Source organism: Suncus etruscus, chromosome 8 (genome assembly GCF_024139225.1).
Source record: "Suncus etruscus isolate mSunEtr1 chromosome 8, mSunEtr1.pri.cur, whole genome shotgun sequence".
Taxonomy (NCBI): domain Eukaryota; kingdom Metazoa; phylum Chordata; class Mammalia; order Eulipotyphla; family Soricidae; genus Suncus; species Suncus etruscus.
Window position 1 is genome coordinate 123,080,726 of NC_064855.1, and position 18,993 is coordinate 123,099,718.

The 18,993-nt window shown below is 44.0% G+C and overlaps 1 protein-coding gene across 1 annotated transcript in view; it reads left to right on the forward strand.

Annotated features, from left to right (window-relative positions):
• The window catches only part of MYO16 (myosin XVI), a 296,697-nt gene that overhangs the window by 10,558 nt on the left and 267,146 nt on the right, over positions 1 to 18,993 (forward strand). The window contains exon 2 of the mRNA XM_049778145.1: positions 7,037 to 7,297. Within this exon, the coding sequence (XP_049634102.1) occupies positions 7,037 to 7,297 (261 nt within the window). The remainder of the gene's footprint in view (positions 1 to 7,036; positions 7,298 to 18,993) is intronic.

The following is an 18,993-nucleotide window of genomic DNA, read 5'->3' on the forward strand; positions in this document are numbered from 1 at the left end:
TGTGGACCTACGGGGATTCATACAACACTTACCTGTGAGTTTCCAATTTTATCTATTCCAGATGAAATATCTATAGACATTCTCTACTTGTTACATGTATGCATATCCTCACTTGTCTGTGATAAATGCCCAAGGATTCAGTTGTGTGTTTGTGTGTGATGATGCATGCTTGGTGAAATAAACAAGTAGTTGTGTGTGATGGTGTGTGTTTGGTGAATTAAGCCAGTAGTTGCGTGTGATGGTGTGTGTTTGGTGAATTAAACCAGTGGTTGTGTGTGATGGTGTGTGTTTGGTGAATTAAACCAGTGGTTGTGTGTGATGGTGTGCGTTTGGTGAATTAAACAATTCCCTAGTATCCTTTAGTAATATGCATCTGAGAGTCACTTGTGGTGATGCTTGTATCTGAGCTCCATTTCCTCTAGTTCTCTGCACTAGACCTGTGTACTTGTCTGTTAGTCATTGCATTTTGGTTGTGTTGCAAACTTTGCCCATCCTGAGGACAGTCTCGATCAATATTCGCCATTATTTTTCATCTTGACAGACTGGACTTCCTAACTCGCTATGGTCATCACTCTACCAAGCAGTTGCCATAGAAATATGCTGTTCTATTGACTGTGACTTTGTTACTGGGATATGGGATTTTTTTCCAATATTCAAGAAGCAGTCTGAGTTCTAAAATCTCAATCAGGAAGAATATTGCTGAAAGCCTAAATATCTTAGTTCCAATACTGAAGGTCCAGTTTGTGCAGGTCTTTGTGCCGGGAATCTTGAGTTTGATATCTTGGCTCTCTCATTCTGAGAATAATTCCCTAAGAGTATGCTGCAGAGAAAATAGGTTTCTGCTTCCCCAGAACTTGTGATCCATCAGTGTCATTCAGGGGTATTCTGATGGTGGCTATTCTGACTCTCTGCAATTTCTCAACTCCAGTTTTCTGGCATTTTCTTCTTTCCCTCCTTTCCCTAGATACCTGGTTTCAAATAATTGTTGTATTTATCATATTCATCCATTCTTTTCTTCATTCATCATCCCTGCATCTTCCCACCCACTCTCATCCCATCATGCATTTAAGTTTGTCTTCATCGAGTATCTATTACCTATTTTTTACCTCAGTTATTTATCATACATATCATCTATCTTTACTTAAATGATTTTACCCCTTGTGTGGAAAATAGAATTCATTACTCTTTTACTATAGTGTCACCAATGAAGGGGTTTTCTGTTTAAATAACTAGGAAGGATGCTTATTTTAATGGCAAACAAAACCCCATAATTTAATTGGATGCATAATTGAATTTACAATTCAGTATGCTTTATAAAATGGGATCTAAATGAAACTTAAGTTTCTACTTAAAAGAGAATTTAAAGCCTGTTAAATTGAACATTCCTTCTATTGTTTTGATCTTGTATGAATCGGCCTTCATCTTTTGAGCAAAGTATACCTGAAATTTTTTTTTTATGTTTTTTGGGCCACACCCAGTGACACTCTGGGATTTCTCCTGGCTATGTGCTCAGAAATTGCTCCTGGCTTGGGGGACCATATGGGATTCCGGGGATCGAACTGAGGTCCATCCTGGGTTCAGCTACATGCGAGGCAAACACCCTGCCTCTGTGCTATTTCTCTGGCCCCCCTTATACCTGAAATTTTCAAATTTCTATTTTAATTTGCTTGGGGTAGCTGCTCTCAAGTCATAGGAAGACAACCTTGAGTTTAAAGGATGTATAGGAATTCAAGGCATGTTAGACCTTTGCAAGGTTCAACCTCCGGTTTCTGTGAATTGTTGAAAGGGACCAACTGTGTAGTAAAATCAGGAAATAAGGATTCTGACCGTGGATGTGATGGAGAAAATACATATCCTAATGACACAGGTTCGTAATCTAGAAAGTATCATGTTTCAAGCCAGCCTTTCCCTCCATGCAGTTCTGTTCATAAACATTCTTTCATAGTGTTTTGTAGATAACTTCTCATGCCTCAATCCAGAGGGGAAAGGGGGAAGTGGGCCTGCAACAGGGCTTCAGCAAGAAATAATCCAAACTAAGTTGGAGAGATAAAACAGAATCTTTCCACCATATGGACAAAGAAAGAGAGAGAGAGAGAGAGAGAGAGAGAGAGAGAGAGAGAGAGAGATCTGTCAGAGCTGCAGTCTTTATTGGGAAGGACCACCTCCATGGGTGGTGGACAAATTGGGATAGATCCTATCCTATCCAGAGTTTTTTCTTGCCCAGGTGGGGTTTAAATATGTAAAGAAGAAAAACTATCTTTGATTAGGGTGAAGAGTGGTTAATCCAAAAATGTTTTGTTCTTGACTGTAGGCTGAGGCCCTTCCCAGAAAGCCTTATGAAAGCAGACTGAGCAGTTTCATGCTTGGGTCTGACAATGTGGCACTTTCAGGCCCAGTAGTGCTTAGAGATCACAAAGACCATCCCTTGAAGTGTTTGAGGACCCCAACGTGTTGGGATTCAGCATCTAGTCTTTGCACATTAAAAGTATCCAGCCCTTAAAAATTATGTTAAAAAAAAAAAAGTATCCAGCCCTGACCTTGACTGTCTCCTCACTCCTGGTCAATGGTTTTTACTGGCCATTTTGGAGATACCTACATTAATGAGCAAGTAAGAGCTATTCTACTATAGCCCAAGCCTATGAGTAATGAAGCCTCCTTAGTGTCTAAGATATTCTCTTGCTGATGTCCAGAGGAGGTCCTGAATGGTCTTGGGTGTCACTTTGGGTCTGGGAAGGGCCCTGTTTGTGTGTGTGTGTGTGTGTGTGTGTGTGTGTGTGTGTGTGTGGTGGGGTTCCTTTTTATATCAGAGACGTATGTCTCTGGGATGTGGATACAACTTGGGACTGTGTGTGGCATGGAAAGGAGCACCCATGACATGTGACTCTCAGCCAGTCACCGATTTTGCGAGATTCCCAGGTCTGCAAATCAGGATTATTACCACAGTAAACCATCTACTGTTTTCTTGGCATCCTATAGCTCACCCCGGGAAGAAACAAGGCAGGATAGCTGAGAAATGTCTGAGAAACTATTTGTTATTATCTACTCACTTGTTAGTAAGGGAATGTTTTCAGGGAACCAATTCCTGTCAAACAGGTAGATATTGATGTAAGTGAACTCCGTGTTTCAGGGAAAATTTATTTTCATATCATGTTCTTGCTTGGATCCCCTTTTCCTCTGAGATGAAGACGTGTCTCCTCATCTCTTTAGCAAACCATATCTGCAGTCTGAGAACAGACTCGAAAGTCTGGAGCACATGATCTGCTTGCAGGAGTCCATGGTGCAATTCCCATGACTTCCCTGAGCATCAGGCCAGGATTAGCCCCTGAGCATCCCCAGATGTGGTTCTCCCATCTTGGGAAAAAGGACAAGAGGAAGCTATATCCGGTAATTGGATAGAAACCCAAGATATGCAGCCTTGGAACAGAAACCAAAACATTTGAAAGGAGCTTTAAGGAAATAGCTAATATTATTGAGTTGTGGTTTTGGGTTTTTCTTTCTTCTTCTATTTTTTTTTTTTTTGAGAATGTGTTGAAGTTTGTTTCGTCTTCCAGACAGATGTTTCCATGCAGGATTACAGGAGGCAGGCACGGTTGACCTAAATCCCTCGATGTTGTAGGACTTGGCATCTATTTCTTGCCCAAATGTAATTTCTTTGTGCTATTTTTGGCTCTTCCAGGAGACCTCTGGAATCACGGCTGGGTTCCAAGGATATTACAATCCAGCGCCTTCCTGCTTCGGGACTTTGCAGACTAGAGAGAATGTGTTAAAAGTGATTAAATTCTTGGCTTGGAAGAGCTCGTCGTCCCTCTGTTTTGTTGTTCCATTGTCCTTGCAAACGGGACCAACTGGATCTGTCCCTTGGGTGCATGTTATGGGGTTGATTGAGAAAATACACTTCTGCTAGGAAAATTCTGGGGTATATGGCTTCAAAGTGTGCCATGTATGCGTGTATGAGTGTGTGTATGCATGTGTGAGCATGTGTGAGTATGTGTATGTGAGTGTTGCCATGTGGGCAGCCTGTAGGCAGCTGTCCCCCATTTTGGAAGTAGCAAATATTTTTTCAAGTGAGAAATGCAATGTTTGCTATTTTCCCTTTATTTCTTTTTTTTTTTAATTTGTTTTTATTTTGTGCCACACATGGCAGTTCTCAGAGCTTATCTCAAGTTCTTTACTCAGGAATTACTTCTGAGGGACCTTTGGGGCTGTATGTGGTGCCAGAGACCAAATCTGGGTCAACTGCAGGCAAAGCAAGCACCCTATTGCTCCATTATCTCTGCTGCCAATGTTTTTATTTCCATGATATTTGTGAGGTATTTTTTGTTTGTTTAAAAAAATGTGCTGTAGAAAGACCCCATTACATTTTAGTCTACACTTTCCATTTTTTTATTTTGGGCCACATCCTCCCATGCTCTGGTCTTACTCCTGGCTCTGCACTCAGGAATCCCTCTGACTGTGCTCAGGAAACCAGAGGTGGGCCGGGTATCAAATACAAGGCAAATACCGACCTCCACACCCTTCCAGGAAATTCTTTCATGAATGGTTCTGAAGCCTTAGGTTCATATCATGCTTTATCCTTAAACTATTGCTCTATTTAGAATAAACTTTTTAAGTCCCCATTTCTGTTGAGAGGCTGATTTTGTGCCTGTGTTTGAAATCCAGTTCTGAAGCGGGTTCAAAAAATGCCAGTCTTTTGCTTTTCCCCCTTTCTAGGAGTTCATTCTGTGGCCCGAGACATAGTCAAAACCATAAAATCCCTTCTGAATATTTGAGTAAGACTTGGTTTCCTACAACATTGGTTGCAAGTGTCTGTTGATGCACTTAGCACCCATGACCCTCGCCCGCTGTCACATTGTTTACCCATTTTGCAGACAAAGAGGTGGCTGCTTGTTGCTCTCCCCGCAGCTTGCTTACCTTGTCAGTGCACTGATCTGTTAAGACGAAGGCAATTTCTCTGGTCGTGCTGCAGAGTCATGTCACAGATTAGTGGCCCCAGCTCCCTGTTCCTTAATGCTGGAGTTTCTGGCTTGTGCAGGATAAGGAGGAAGAAAGGCCTGCATATTTTAAAGTTTTTAACTCACCTTGAGTTTCAAGTTACCAGTTCCTGGTTGCATTTCAGGCAAACAATGTTCCAGGACCCATCACATTCCCAGCGCCCTCTTCACTCCACTGCAGGGGGCGGGCACAGAAATTATTTTCCTATCTGCCCTTAGAGAGCCCTGTCTGGGGTAGAACTGCAGTCTGTGCTCTTCTGTCAGGCCTCTGCTGTCTCTTCATGACTGGGCCTTGCAAGGGTGACCTTTTAATCTGTTGCTATTGGATTCCTCTTACCTGACTTTCAGTAGAGTTTCAGGAACACCTGTGATTCTGGAATGCTCTCCAGTACCCTTTCCCCTGCATGAAAAAACATGGACTCTTGGTGGTGTTTTTATGCTGGAAACATTATAGGATTTTTTTAAATTTGTCCAAAAGCATCTCTTTTTTTGATCTCAAAGACTTTGGGCCTCTCTAAGACAGCTTTTATGTTTTCAAAACAAAGATGATGTTTTTTTTTAATGGTGGGTTTGTTTGTTGATTTTGGTTTTGGGGCTACAACCAGTCAGCACTCAGGGGTTGCTCCTAGCTCTGTGTTCAGAAATTATTCCTGGCAGACTTGGGGCACTATATGGGATGCTGGGAATTGAACCTGTCATGGGTCGGCCATGGGCAAGGCAAATGCCCTCTCCACTGTGCTATTGCCCCAGACCCAGAGACCTAATGGTTTTGAGATTCAAGTTTTTCTTTGCACCAGGTTAGAAATATTATTGCCACAAGTTTCTAAAGGACAGGGTATGTTTACAGATCATATGTAGCCATTGCCCCTGTCTTGTCTTCCCAGAAATGGTCCTGTTGATGCATAAGGGGTTAGCATGACAAATTTTAGGCATTCATCATAGCAATGTGAGCACTCTTTGAGCTGCTTATTTATGGGAGCCACAATCTGGAATGTTTAGTGCTCTAGCAATAGTTTTTTTTTTCCTTTTTTTCTTTTATTTTTGGTTCTATGACATCCATCTGAGAAGTCAGCATGTTGTCCCATTTCATTGCAGGTGTCTGGGAGGGTGTTTGTAGGCATCATGTCTGCAGAGGGAGTGGGACCCTTTCTGCGCCAGGCAGAGAACCCTTGATCATCACAGCAGGAGTAAGAAAGACTCAGCTCAGAAAGAACAGCATCGTGTCCGCTCGTGAGCTGGAATTCCTAGAGAGGAAACGCCCTGTGGTGGTCATGTCAAGTGAAATCCTATCGCTCTTGCATTTCCGTTCACTTTCCTGTGAGACAGTTCAGGGACTCTCTTCTTCCCCCATCCAGAGGGCATCTGTAAAATAATTCCCACATTATGAAATCACCCCACATGCCATATTTCCAACCCCAGGTGAACGGGTCTGAAGAAGAGTAGCTGTGAAGAATTAATTAGTATTATTATCAATCCAGAGAAGCTGGAGTGATAGCACAATGGGAGGGTATTTGCTTTGCACACCGCCGACGCCCACCCGGGACAGACTCAGATTTGATTCTTGGCATCCCATATGGTTTCCTGCACCTGCCAGGAGCAACTTCGAGTGCAGAGCCAGGAATAACCCCTGAGTGCTGCCGGGTGTGGCCCACAAACCATAAGCAAACAAACAAATAAACAAATAAAGCCAGTCTGGAGAAAGTCAAGGAGTTAGTGGCTTCTCATCTCATGGAGTGTCTCTGCATCCCAAGCCAAAATGACCTTCCTTTATTCTCACTACAAATTCAACCCAGTGGGGGAGAGTGGAGTGAGATCCAAGCGGACTTTTACTTATCAAAGGGGTAGGTTTAAGAAAAGAGAAAATTGGGGGAATGCCTTTGTTTGGGGTAATAGCTGGTTGTCATCTAACAGGCATCTATACCCCAAGGATCACAAGGATCAGTGGAGCCCTGGCTTGCATGATGGGCACAGGAATCCTAGCCGAGATACCTGCCCGGGGTTCCAGTGGTGGGTCGGCCTGATGGGTCCTCCTGCATTTCTTCCAGGTTGCTTTCAGCTATGCAGCGTTTTCCGATCCCATGACATGGAAATTGACCAGTGCCTGCTGGAGTCCGTTCCCCTGGGACAGCGCCAGCGCCTGGTGAGACGTATGCGCTGTGAGCAGATCAAGGCCTACTACGAGAGGGAGCGGGCACTGCTCGGGCAGGAAGGGCTGCCCCGGCCGAAGCATGGCAAGCGCCAGAGGGTCCACTTCCACCTCACGGACATGCTGCAGGACGCCATTGTCCACCATGATGACAAGGAAGGTATGTGACAATCGGCAGGAAGGAATCAGACGTGCCCTCCCATGGAGTTTTATTTTACTGGGTTTTTTGTTTGTTTGTTTGTTTGTTTATGGGGGGAGGTGTGGGGACTTGCAGTTTCTTTTACATTTTAGGAGCACTTAAAGGACCGTCTAAAATATTTGAGAAAAAAAGGGTCTTCAAATAAACATATGGAAAATAATCCCAAATCAAGTCAAGATGGAAACATGCAAAATTTGGGTGAAATTAGTATTGTTATTTCTAGATTTACTTATTTGAAAAATAAGTCATTTTATTATTAGCTATTCATTTAGATTTTAATGAAATAAAAAATTTCTCCAATGAATTTCTTTTCTTACTTATTTTTTTTATTTTTGGGCTACACCTAGTGGCACTCAGGAATTACTCTTGGCTCTACACTCAGAATTCACTCCTAGCAGCGCTCAGGAACTATATGGGATGCCAGGGATCAAAACTGGGTTGTCTGTGTGCAAGGCAAATGCCCTACCCACTGTGTTATTGCTCCGGTCCCTGACTTTGTTTTCTTGAATCACAAGATTGTGTCCCCAAATTAATTATTTTCTCATTCATGCATTGATATTAAGGATACTTAGATGCTTGTGTAGGGTATTAAGAATAAAAAAATTTCTTTGTAAAGGATGCCAGGGATTCAGCTCATGGCCTCTTAAATGTACAACATGTGTGTCGCCCTGAGAATATCTTGGCCTTTCCAAATCTCAGTGACCTTTATAAGACTATTAAATTAATAATTCTATCAGTGTTTTATTGCTATCATGATACTGTTATTTATGAACTTTTGTGTCCATGTGTATAGAAAATTTTTATTTTGTGTGAATGTTTTTAACCTACTTTTCTATGTTCTAATGAGAGAAACTTTTCAGCATTAGGAATAAAGACCAAATTTTTAAAGAAATGAAATGACCAGGATTACCTCTAAAGCCAGTGATTAAATTCATTGAAAACAGATGTTGAGTATAGAGCACAATCTATTAAACATTTTTTGTATTTTTGGAGGGAGATCACACCCAGCAGTGCTCAGGAGTTACTCCTGGCTCTACACTCAGGGGTCATTCCTGGAGGTGCTCGGGAACCATATGAGATGACAAGGTTGGAACTCGAGTCAACCACATGCAAGGCAAATGCCCTACCCACTGTGCTATTGTTCCAGCCCCCTATTAAGCACTTTTCAACATAAAAAAATATCCCCAGGTTATTTCAGTAACTCATTAATTGCTAAACTGTGCTCAAGCTATTTATACTCCCTAACCTGTTTAATCTGGAAAGGCAGTAAATTTAGTAACACCTGGTTCATAGACTTCCCAAAAGGGACCTAACTAAGAAAACTGACAGCTCCTTATAGTAATCGCTTACACTGGATGATTGAAGTCGTTCTTTTCAGGGCTTTGTGTGGGTTTTCTAGTCAGACTGAGTCCTTGGGACTGTTCTAAGAGTCCTTGGTTAGCAGAAATAATGCCAGCCTAAGTTCTCCAGCTGCCCCATCCAGGGCCCAGATCTCTGGCAGATGCTAAGGTGCTTTTCAGCATCTACCGATGTTGAGATGCATAAGAAGTCTTGCTGGATCTCCCCACACTATGTCCCTGATCCTGGTCTATGTGCTGTGGCTCATCCATTGCCTGCTCTTCATCTGTCAACTTATCTGCCTGTCATCACAGGGCAGGGTCCCCATCTGGTTCACTGCACCCCCCAATCCCAATCTCCACAGTGGTGCTAAGTGAGTTGGTTCATGCCTGCTAACAGCTGGCATAGTTCTAAAATAGAAGGCCACTGACAAGAACGAGGTTGATTCCAAGGCTGATGTTAAGGTCGTCAAGACAGAAATACCACATGCATCCGTCAGAAGGGTGTGCAGACCCCGTTTGCAGAGCCAACACATGCGCAAGTGAGGATTAAAAAAAACTTCAGGGGCTGGAGCGGTAGCCCAGCTGCTAGGGTATTTGCCTGGCACATGGCCAGCCCAGGTTTGATCTTTGGCATCCCGTAGGGTTCCCCAAACCTGCCAGGAGTGATTCCGGAGTGCAGAGCCAGGAATAACCCGAGCACCACAGGGTGTGTTCAGAAAATCAAATTAAAACTAACAACCAGAAAAATCAAGTATCATAAAATGATGAGTGTAGAGCCAAGAGGAAACTTTCTTATGGGTTCTTACTTCCTATACTTCATTTCCCCAAATGTTAGAATATTTGGGAAAACATGGGCTGCAATAGTCTTAACAGATGCTTTTTTGGGATTATTAAAATAACCTCACAACCAGTAGTGCTCTGGGACTCTTCCTGGCTCTGTCCTCAGGGATTATCCTGGTGATGCTGGGCATCAAACTTGGTTGATCACCTACCAGGCAGGTGCCCTACCTCCTATCCCATCTATCCAGTGCCCTGATCAGGTTCCTTAGAAGTGGATACTCCAGGTGTAGAACTGTGAAGTGTTACCCAGGTCAAGGGGGACGAGATGGGGTGTGAGGCCCAGTCCGAGAAAACCCTGTGTATGCACAGAGGGAAGGGAATCCTCTGGGGGAGAAGATGGTGTAGTGTAAATGCCAAACTGGTGAAGACACAGCCCTCAGAGAATAGGATGTTGGAAAGCATTTTATTCGGGCAGTGGTTGAGGTCCCACAGTGTCAGGGAGAATACAGAGAAAGTGCCGCTTTGGGGCTATTTGGGAGCCAATGGTCATAAGAGGTGCCACATTTCCACCGCAGGGACTGAGTATGAGACTCAAAACCAAAAGCAGATGAGCCTCTGTGTCCTTGGTGTAGACTGAAGTGGGTTGGGGTAACTGCAGTAGAGGTTGGAACAAAAAATCCACACAAGAGTTGGTTGATCTCACCACTGGAAAACTAGCCTTAGTTGCCCACTAGCTCAGGCTGCTTTGGGCTTCATGTCTGTTGCACAGATGGATTCTGCTCTGAAGATATCTGATGACCGCTCTAGTTATATCATCATAGAAGAACTCCTGGAGCTCTTGGGCAGTGAACCAGGATGCGGCCATTCAATTGGTATCCATAGACCCAGCAGAAGTGTCCCAAACCCCCACAAGGGCAGAGTGGTGGGTAAAATCCATGGGGAAAGGATCTACAGGAAAATAGGGGCACCCACGGCTCAGGGAACATTTCGAGATTGAGTTTGGTGAGATCTACAGCTGGGGGTGGGTCTCCAGTAGTTGTATGACCTGGAGGAATCTCCGATGGGCTAATAGACCAGTGTGGTCAGGACTAACAGCAGGAATTCAAGGGCAGAAGTAAGGAAATCTACTTTGTGGAATATTCAGGAAGAGAAGATGGTGGCTTCCACCCTAATGGAACTAGGGTGTGATGAGAAGTAGCCGACCAGGCCATGTCAATTTGGGATGACACTGGCCAACAATATGAGTCCCACTGTCCTGTCTCTTTTGTCTCTTCTGGTCCCTCCAAAAAGTCTTAAAGACAGAAGGTTCTTTAGAAAGCTCTCTGACAAAAGGTTCCCTGTGCCTCTTAGTTATTTATGTGAAACTTCTGATACTTAGAGAAGCCCACATATTCAGTACATAAAGGCAGCAGTAACATCAAATGATGATCAAATGTCCATTGGGGACCAGAGCAATATAGCACAAGAGGTAGGGCATTTGCCTTTCACACAGTCAACCCAGGTTAAATTCCCAGTGTCCCAAATATTCTTCAGAGCCTTTCAGACCAGGAGTGCAGAGTCAGGAGTAACCCCTGAGTGCTGCTGGGGTTACGAACAACAAATAAACAACCAAAAAAGTCTATTAGGACTCATTAATCTGAACTTTCAGATTTCAGAATTGTGAGTACACATGACAATGTAAAATTAAAGCATTTGTCCTACAAAGGCTCCTGTCCTGGGCTGCCAGAGAGGAGTGTGTACTGGAAGTAAACAGCAGACGTGATTCCTCAATACTCTGCATGAAGTCCTGAGCATGGCGTGGCCAAGCAGTGGTCCCATGAGAGCCGTGTCCTGTTACATAGACCCCACATCCTGGTGTATAGACGCCACATCCCGCTGTGTAGACCACAAATCTTTAGCCTAACCTCACTTGGTGAAGACAGGAAACTTGCCTCTCTTCATCTCCTGCTCGGTCATAAATCCCATCATCTTCATGAGCTCATCTCTCCCTAATTAGACCCCAAGGGCCCCACTCCGAATGGTATCATGATGAGAGGAAGGAAGTTCTTCCATCTGAGAACAGACTAGAAGCAAACATGAGTTCACTCAGCCACATGGTCTCGGTCACTTTGAGGAATCAGAGCATTCCTGTGGGGGGGAGGGGTGTTTATCTGATACTTGGAGCCAACCTATATATGATAATAGGTTTATATGTTTATATAGGTTTACATATTATATAAATATATATTATATAATGTAATATATTATAATAGGTTTATATATTCTTGGGGAGACCTCAAGACCCCCCGGAACATTTCTGTATAAAAACCAAAATGGCATCACTCCTTGCGAATTTACTCCAGGGGGGAGGTGCATGGGGAGGAGTTTGGGCAGATATCTGGCTTCCGATTTTCTTTGATTCTGGAGGTCAGCTCTTGCCAGGTATGGGGTTTGGGGAGGCCCCATGCTGGAGGCCTTCTCCCTAGCCTGAGGAGAGCTGGGAGGCTTGGCAGGCCCCCAGCCATCCCCCTCTTTTTCCCTTGGACTCCAGCCCCCCCCCCCCACCGGTGCTGGCTCAGATGGCCAGAATTGGGTTCGGGTGGATTCTTAGGGGTCATCAGGCTTCACTCCTCCTTCCATTCTCCAGGGTGGAGGTGCATGGAGAGGAAGGCGGGCAGATATCTGGCTTCTGGTTTCCCCTTTGATTTTGAAGGCCAGCTCTTCTCAGGTATGGGGTTTGGGAGTCCCCATGCCGGAGGCCTTCTTCCTAGCCTGGGGAGAGCTGGGATCCTTGGCAAGCCCCTTTCCATCCCTCTCTTTTCCCCCTAGACTCCAGGCCTTCCCTGGGCGCCAGTCCAGGTGGGCTCTATAGGGGTCATCAGGCTTTCCCCCTATCTCTCCCTACAGTAATGAGAATGCACTTTGGGAGGAGGGCGGGTCGTTCTAGCACTGATTTATGTTGGGACAGTCACTGGAAATTTTTTCTCCTTGGTCTCCTATTGATAGTATTGTATGCATATAGTTTATATATGCATAATATCCATCTTGTATTGTGACCTTGATACTGCCCTACTAAGCTCATTTCTAATCTTTTACTGCCTTAGTCCCAACACTTATTTCCCCCCATCTTCCCATGTAGGTGCAGCTCATGACATGAAGCTCACCACATAGAGTGATGAGTGCAGTTAGAGAAATAACTACACTGAAAACTATCATAACAATGTGAATGAATGAGGGAAATAGAAAGCCTGTCAAGTACAGGTGTGGGTGGGGTGGGGAGGAGGGAGATCTGGGAAATTGGTGGTGGGAATCTTGCACTGGTGAAGGGGGGTGTTCTTTACATGACTGTTATCATAAACTACAATCATATTTGTAATCATGGTGTTTAAATAAAGATAATTTAAAAAAGAAGTTAAGTTATGTTGAAAAGACAGGAAATTTCTTCTTCAGAATCATTATCAGCTCTGTGGCATAGGCTATTAATCTCTCTTGATCTTTGTTTCTGCTTTTGAGCTACTTTGGTCAGTGTTTGGGCTTATTCCTGGCTCAATCTCAAGGTTCATTTCTAGGAAGGCTTGGAGGACCCTTTGGGGTACTTAGCCAAGGCAAGTGCTAGCTCTCTCTGCTAGCTCTGGTCTCCATGAGTCTCTTGGACTCATCCAGAAACATGTTTTTGTTTAATCCTGGTGTCATTTTTCTTTAAACTACTCAATAGCCAAAAGGCACACATTTGAACAATTAGGACAATAAGAAATGTTACTATCAAAACCCTCACCCTTGGAACTTGTATTTTAGAATTTTATAGGCTGTGAATTTGTGTCCTTTTATCTCTTATTTCCAAGCACTCATTGGGGTTACTGGGTCTAAAGAAACAAACTCACTTTTCCCAAGGAGAACATTAGTTATTCCTGCTGAGGTTGTAGCAGGCCATTAAGGACACAGCTCAGGATTCTTAAGGAGCTTTTATGCTGCATCCTTGTAAATGTAAATTGAGCATCTTTGATTACTGATTCTCTTTTGGGAGCGGGTGAGATTTACATGGGTAATTGCCATTTTTGTAGTCTGCATTCATCTACACGGTTCTATTGTTTATAAAAATCTGCAACCAAAATTTCCATCTAAAGGGGAAATTTGCTCTAAACTCATTCTAAATTAGAACTTTTGATTCTGCTCTCTCTAGGGAAGCAGAGAGAGAGACAGAGAGAGAGAATGCCTACAAATAAAATTTAAATGAGATTTTGATTTTTTTCAGTCAGAAATACTGATTCCAAGCTACCAGTTTTTACTAATGAGTCCACACCATGTTTCTGGAAAACAGCTCACTCGATGCCTGGTTTTACTGTCTGGAGCTTTGCACATGCCCACAGCTGTTTGCTCCAAGTCCATCTTTAGTCTCTCTCTCTCTCTCTCTCTCTCTCTCTCTCTCTCTCTCTCTCTCTCTCTCTCTTTCTCTCTCTGTCAGTGTGTGTGTGTGTGTGTGTGTGTGTGTGTGTGTGTGTGTGTGTGTGTGTGTGTGTATGTCCCTCTACACCCCACTCATGGAAAGGTTCTGTTCTCTCCCAGTTAGACAGGTGAGGAGAGTGAACTTCTAGACTCACTTGGGCCTATCTAGTCTAGAAATCAGCTTCCTATCCACAGTATAATTCTCATAAGTGGATCTTCTGTTTTATTATCACTTCGTTGGATGTAAAATCTGATTGATAGACAGAAGGCAATGCCTGTGTCATGCTCATGGCTCATGTGTTTGTTTGGACCATCCCCAGAGTTCAGCCCAGAATGAGTACTTCTGCCCAGCGTCTCTGCCCAGACTACTAGCTCGGTTGCCTTTTCCTCCTGTGACATGGAACTTCGTGCCTGCCTGTAGACTTCTGACGGGAAAGTTAGCGCCACTGTTGACCCCAGCAGTCAGTTTCCTTTCTACCTCTGGTCTAAGGATGCTCTGGCCTTGTATGAGGAATGGCTGAAAGTGGGGGATCTTACTTTATTAGGGGGATGAGTACTCCCAGAAATACTCAACAGGGTCTGGGATCTACTTTGGTGATGTTCTACCCTGTGGGCTGACAGTTCAAAGTGAGGATTGAGGATGAGCCTGTATAACCCCCTTTCTGTCTCAGGACTCAGGCATTATTCTTTTGGGGCGGGGGTATACCTGGTGGCACTCAGGTATTACTCCTGGCTCTACACTCAGAAATGACTGCTGGCAGACTTTAGTGACCCTTTGGGATGCCAGGGATCGAACCCGGTCAGCCACTGGCAAGGCAAAAGCCCTCTCTGCTGTACTATTTCTGCAGCGTCATAGGTATTCTTAATACACAGCCATTTCCTTCCTTTTTTCTTGATCAACCCACTTTTGGTTGCAACTGAGTAGTGTCAGTTATGGAAGTGCAAATTGTCTTCTAAGGACCTGTGTCATTTCAGTCACATGAAGGACTTTTAAGGATAGTCAGTCTCATTCATCTCAGTTTAGAAAAAGGAAATTATTTTAATGATCATACTGTTCTGTCTTCCTTTTTCACCCCCCAGACTCCTGGCCCCAGGCTGGAGGCTGAGCACTGAGGTTCTATCCCAGATACATCCCCCCACTTTCTGCTCCTTCTCCCCTTGCTCCCGGGAGCTTTGCCTTTCCCTAGGCCCCACTTGCACTCTCATGCAATGCACTCACCCTATGACTCCCCACTTTGTGACAGCTTCTTCTTTTTTTTTTTTTTAATTTTTATTGTGACCAAAGTGCATTACAAATCTTTCACTGCATCATTTATGGTACATAGTGACAATGAATGAAGGGCATTCCCACCACCAGTGGTGTCCTCCCTCCATCCCTATTCCCAGCATGCATCCCACATCTCCCTCCTCTACCCCCCAGTATGCCAGTGCAACAGGTCTCCACTTTACAGTTTGTTGTAGATTGAGCATCCATTCCACCTTCATTGGGGATAAAAAGGATAAGAAAAAGGGGAGAAAAAAATTTGGTGACAACTACCAAAAAAAAGAAAGGAGAAAAGAAAAAAAGAAAGAAAAATGGAAGAAAAAAGAAAAAATGGATCCAGCAAATAAAAATAAAAATAAAACTAGGGGCCGGGCAGTGGCGCTAAAGGTAAGGTGCCTGCCTTGCTTGGGCTAGCCTTGGACGGACCGCGGTTCGATCCCCCGGTGTCCCATATGGTCCCCCAAGCCAGGAGCAACTTCTGAGCACATAGCCAGGAGTAACCCCTGAGCATTACCGGGTGTGGCCCAAAAAATCAAAAAAATAAAATAAAATAAAAAATAAAACTCTAAATAATAACCACAAGTGTGAAAAAGAAAGAGAAAAGTGGAAGAGCAAAGAGAAGGAAAATAAAGTCAAAGACTAACAAATCAAAACAAAACAAGAAAAAGTATGGATGCTGGAGTGGTAGGGTTTGGCGTTCCCCCCACTTTTTTTTTTTTTTTTTTTTGCATAGGCACAGTAAGCATTGGGGAAGAAAGGGAATTCCCATGGCCTAAGAGGTTCAGGCTTTCTCCATCCTTGAAGCATACCATCATGGGATCAACTTCTGACTTCATATATACTCATTACCCCATCCCAAAGGCTCTACTTTGAACTCATCTCCTTCAAAATTACTATCTATAACTATCTTCTTTCTTTTCTTTCATCCTTCCTTCCTTTTTTCTTTTGTTTCTTCCTTTGTTCATTCTTCTTTTTCTTTCTTTTTCTTTCTTCTCTCTTTTCTTCCTTCCTTTCTTTTTTCTTTTGTTTTTTCTTTCTTCTCTCTTTTCTTCCTTCTTTTTCTTTCCCTTTCTTTTCTTCTTTTCTTCTTTCCTTTTTTCCTCTTTCTTTTTCTTCCTTCATTTCTTCTCTATTTCTTTTTCATTCTCTCTTCTTTCTTTTTCTTTTTTCTTTCCCTTTTTTCTCATTCTTTCTTCCTTTTCTTTCTTTCTTTCTTTCTTTCTTTCTTTCTTTCTTTCTTTCTTTCTTTCTTTCTTTCTTTCTTTCTTTCTTTCTTTCTTTCTTTCTTCTCTCTCTCTGTCTCTCTCTGTCTCTCTCTGTCTCTCTCTCTGTCTCTCTCTGTCTCTCTCTCTGTCTCTCTCTCTCTTCATTTCTGTTTCAGAGCCACTTATGCCCATTTCGCCTTCCAGCCCAGAAAACCTGATTTAGATGTAGCTTGGGCTTGTGGACAGTTTTGCTTCCTCTGAGTAATTTATAGGGTGTTGAGACTGTTGCTGTCTCAACCAGAGACTGCCCAGACTATGGCTAGATTTTCAGGGGCTCCTTATGAGACTATCTATGGACAGACCCAGTATCTCTCATTGGAATTAGGGATCACACATGAGCCTGACCTTCCAGGCACCTACAAGCCACTGCCCTTGAAACAACAGACCAGAAGCTGCTCTTCCTCAGGCACTGCAGTGGGGGGAAGTGAGGAAGAGGAAGAACATTTTCAAGGTGGGGATGACGGGGTTGCACTTTGGAGCTGTGAAAACCCCGTATGCTGAGTGAGAAAGGAGTTGAGAGAGAAGAGAAAGAGACCTCAGAGGTGCTGACTGCAGCTGCCAATCCTCTTCTCATCACCCTCTGACCCAGCCACAGAGACAGTCCCATGCAGGGGTGTCCAGACATGAGAGGATTCATCGTTGAACCCAGGGATTTGAGCCACAGTATCATTGCAGTTCCCAGGGGAGTGGGAGACACTCCTGGAGGATCAGTCTCTGTGAAATCAGGATAAAGAGATGCCAGGATAAAGAAATTAAGGATCGGGCCCGGAGAGATAGCACAGCGGCATTTGCCTTGCAAGCAGCCGATCCAGGACCAAAGGTGGTTGGTTCGAATCCCGGTGTCTCATATGGTCCCCCATGCCTGCCAGGAGCTATTTCTGAGCAGACAGCCAGGAGTAACCCCTGAGCAACGCTGGGTGTGGCCCAAACCCCCCCCCCAAAAAAAAGAAAGAAAGAAAGAAAGAAATTAAGGATCAAACTTCCACGTAACCCTAAGAATCAACTTCTTAGCATCTTCCAGAGGCCCAAAACACAACTTCAGGGAAGTCCCACTGGAGAGTTGCATCAGAAACTCAGACCAGAGCTCAAGTCGGGTGTTTGGGTTTGTGTGTTTGCTCTCTGTGACTGTCTTTAACAGGAAAAGCCTCCTAGGTGTCCTGTGAGTCAGCTCAGGCTGTTGTCACAAATTCCACCAATGGGACATGCCCCCAAATTCAGAGCAGATAGAATTCGGATGGCAAGTCCCAGTGGTGGACCCTCTGGCTCTGGAATCAGGAACAGTCAGTCAAGAATAGTGACTGCTTCTTCGCCCATCTGCAGTGCCAGTGTTGTCATTGGGAAGGACTTGAGATCACTCTGATTTTGTCCAAGAACAGGTCCATTGGGGCAACTGACTCTACATAGGTAACTGGGGAGTCATCTAGAGCTTCAATCAAAAGAATATTGTTAACAGAGCCAGAAACCATCAGTTCTCAGGACCCCATTGGCATCTCCTTGACCCAGTCTAGCCTCTGGATATGCTTTCTGGGTGACCTTAATAACACCCACTTCCCCTTGTGGTCCCCTTGATGATTCATTCTCTGTTCCCTCACCAGATAGGCCACTTTTTCCTACAAAGCTGACCAACCCAGCCCCGAATAATCAGTTTATATTGGTCCAGCATTAAAACTCAGAATTCTCAAAGCTTCTTGGAGATTGCTCTATGTCCATTTGAAGTCACATCCTTGCAGGCTCTACGTTGCCACTTCTATATTTGTGATGCTCATTCTTTGGCTGTAGAATAGGAATCTAAAATAGGACACTTGATGGCGTTGGTTGGAAAAGTTCTCAAGCCAATAGGAAAATTGAGATGGGAACATTGTAAATGCTGAAGCAACAGTTAAATGTGGATTTCATGGTGTGACTCAGTGGGGGCAGGTGTGGTCCTCACATCCATTCGAAGAGTGATTGCTGCGCAGAAGTAGTTTTTCAAACAAGACAGATGGGGAGGGAGGTGGGATAAGATCAATGAACTTGGACACTTGGTGCCTTTAGTCAGAAAGAAAATGAGGTCTCTGTCCCTGGGCAGTGAGGAGGGGAACCTTCTACAGGCAGAGTCGTGCTTCATGTTTGCAGAGTTTCTGTGTAGAAATTGTCCATACAGCAGTTCTCTGCCCTATAACTCGTTCCTGTTCAAGGGGTGTGGGTGTCTGATGGGTGGAGAAAGCTGGGGGCTTAAAGGTTCAGGAAGACAGAATTGAGTCCCATGTACACTGAGGCAATGTTCTATATTTCTGTTTATTTATTTGGTTACACTTAGTGGTGCTCAACACTTACACTAACTCTGTACTCAAGGATCATTCCTGATGGGCTCCAGGGATTGACTCTGGTGCCAGGAATAGAATTTGGGTCTATCTCATTCAAGACAACTGCTCTACTTGACATACTCTTACTCCTATGAGGGGTAGGACTTTGGAGGGGAGTGGAAGGTTCTGCTGGGCGGGGAAAGATTGGGTATTCTTGAAGTTATAGGGAGACACAATTTTGAGTCCAATGTATAGAGAAATTTAGAGTCTGCATTCAGATTAGAACCCTTGGGCATTGGGT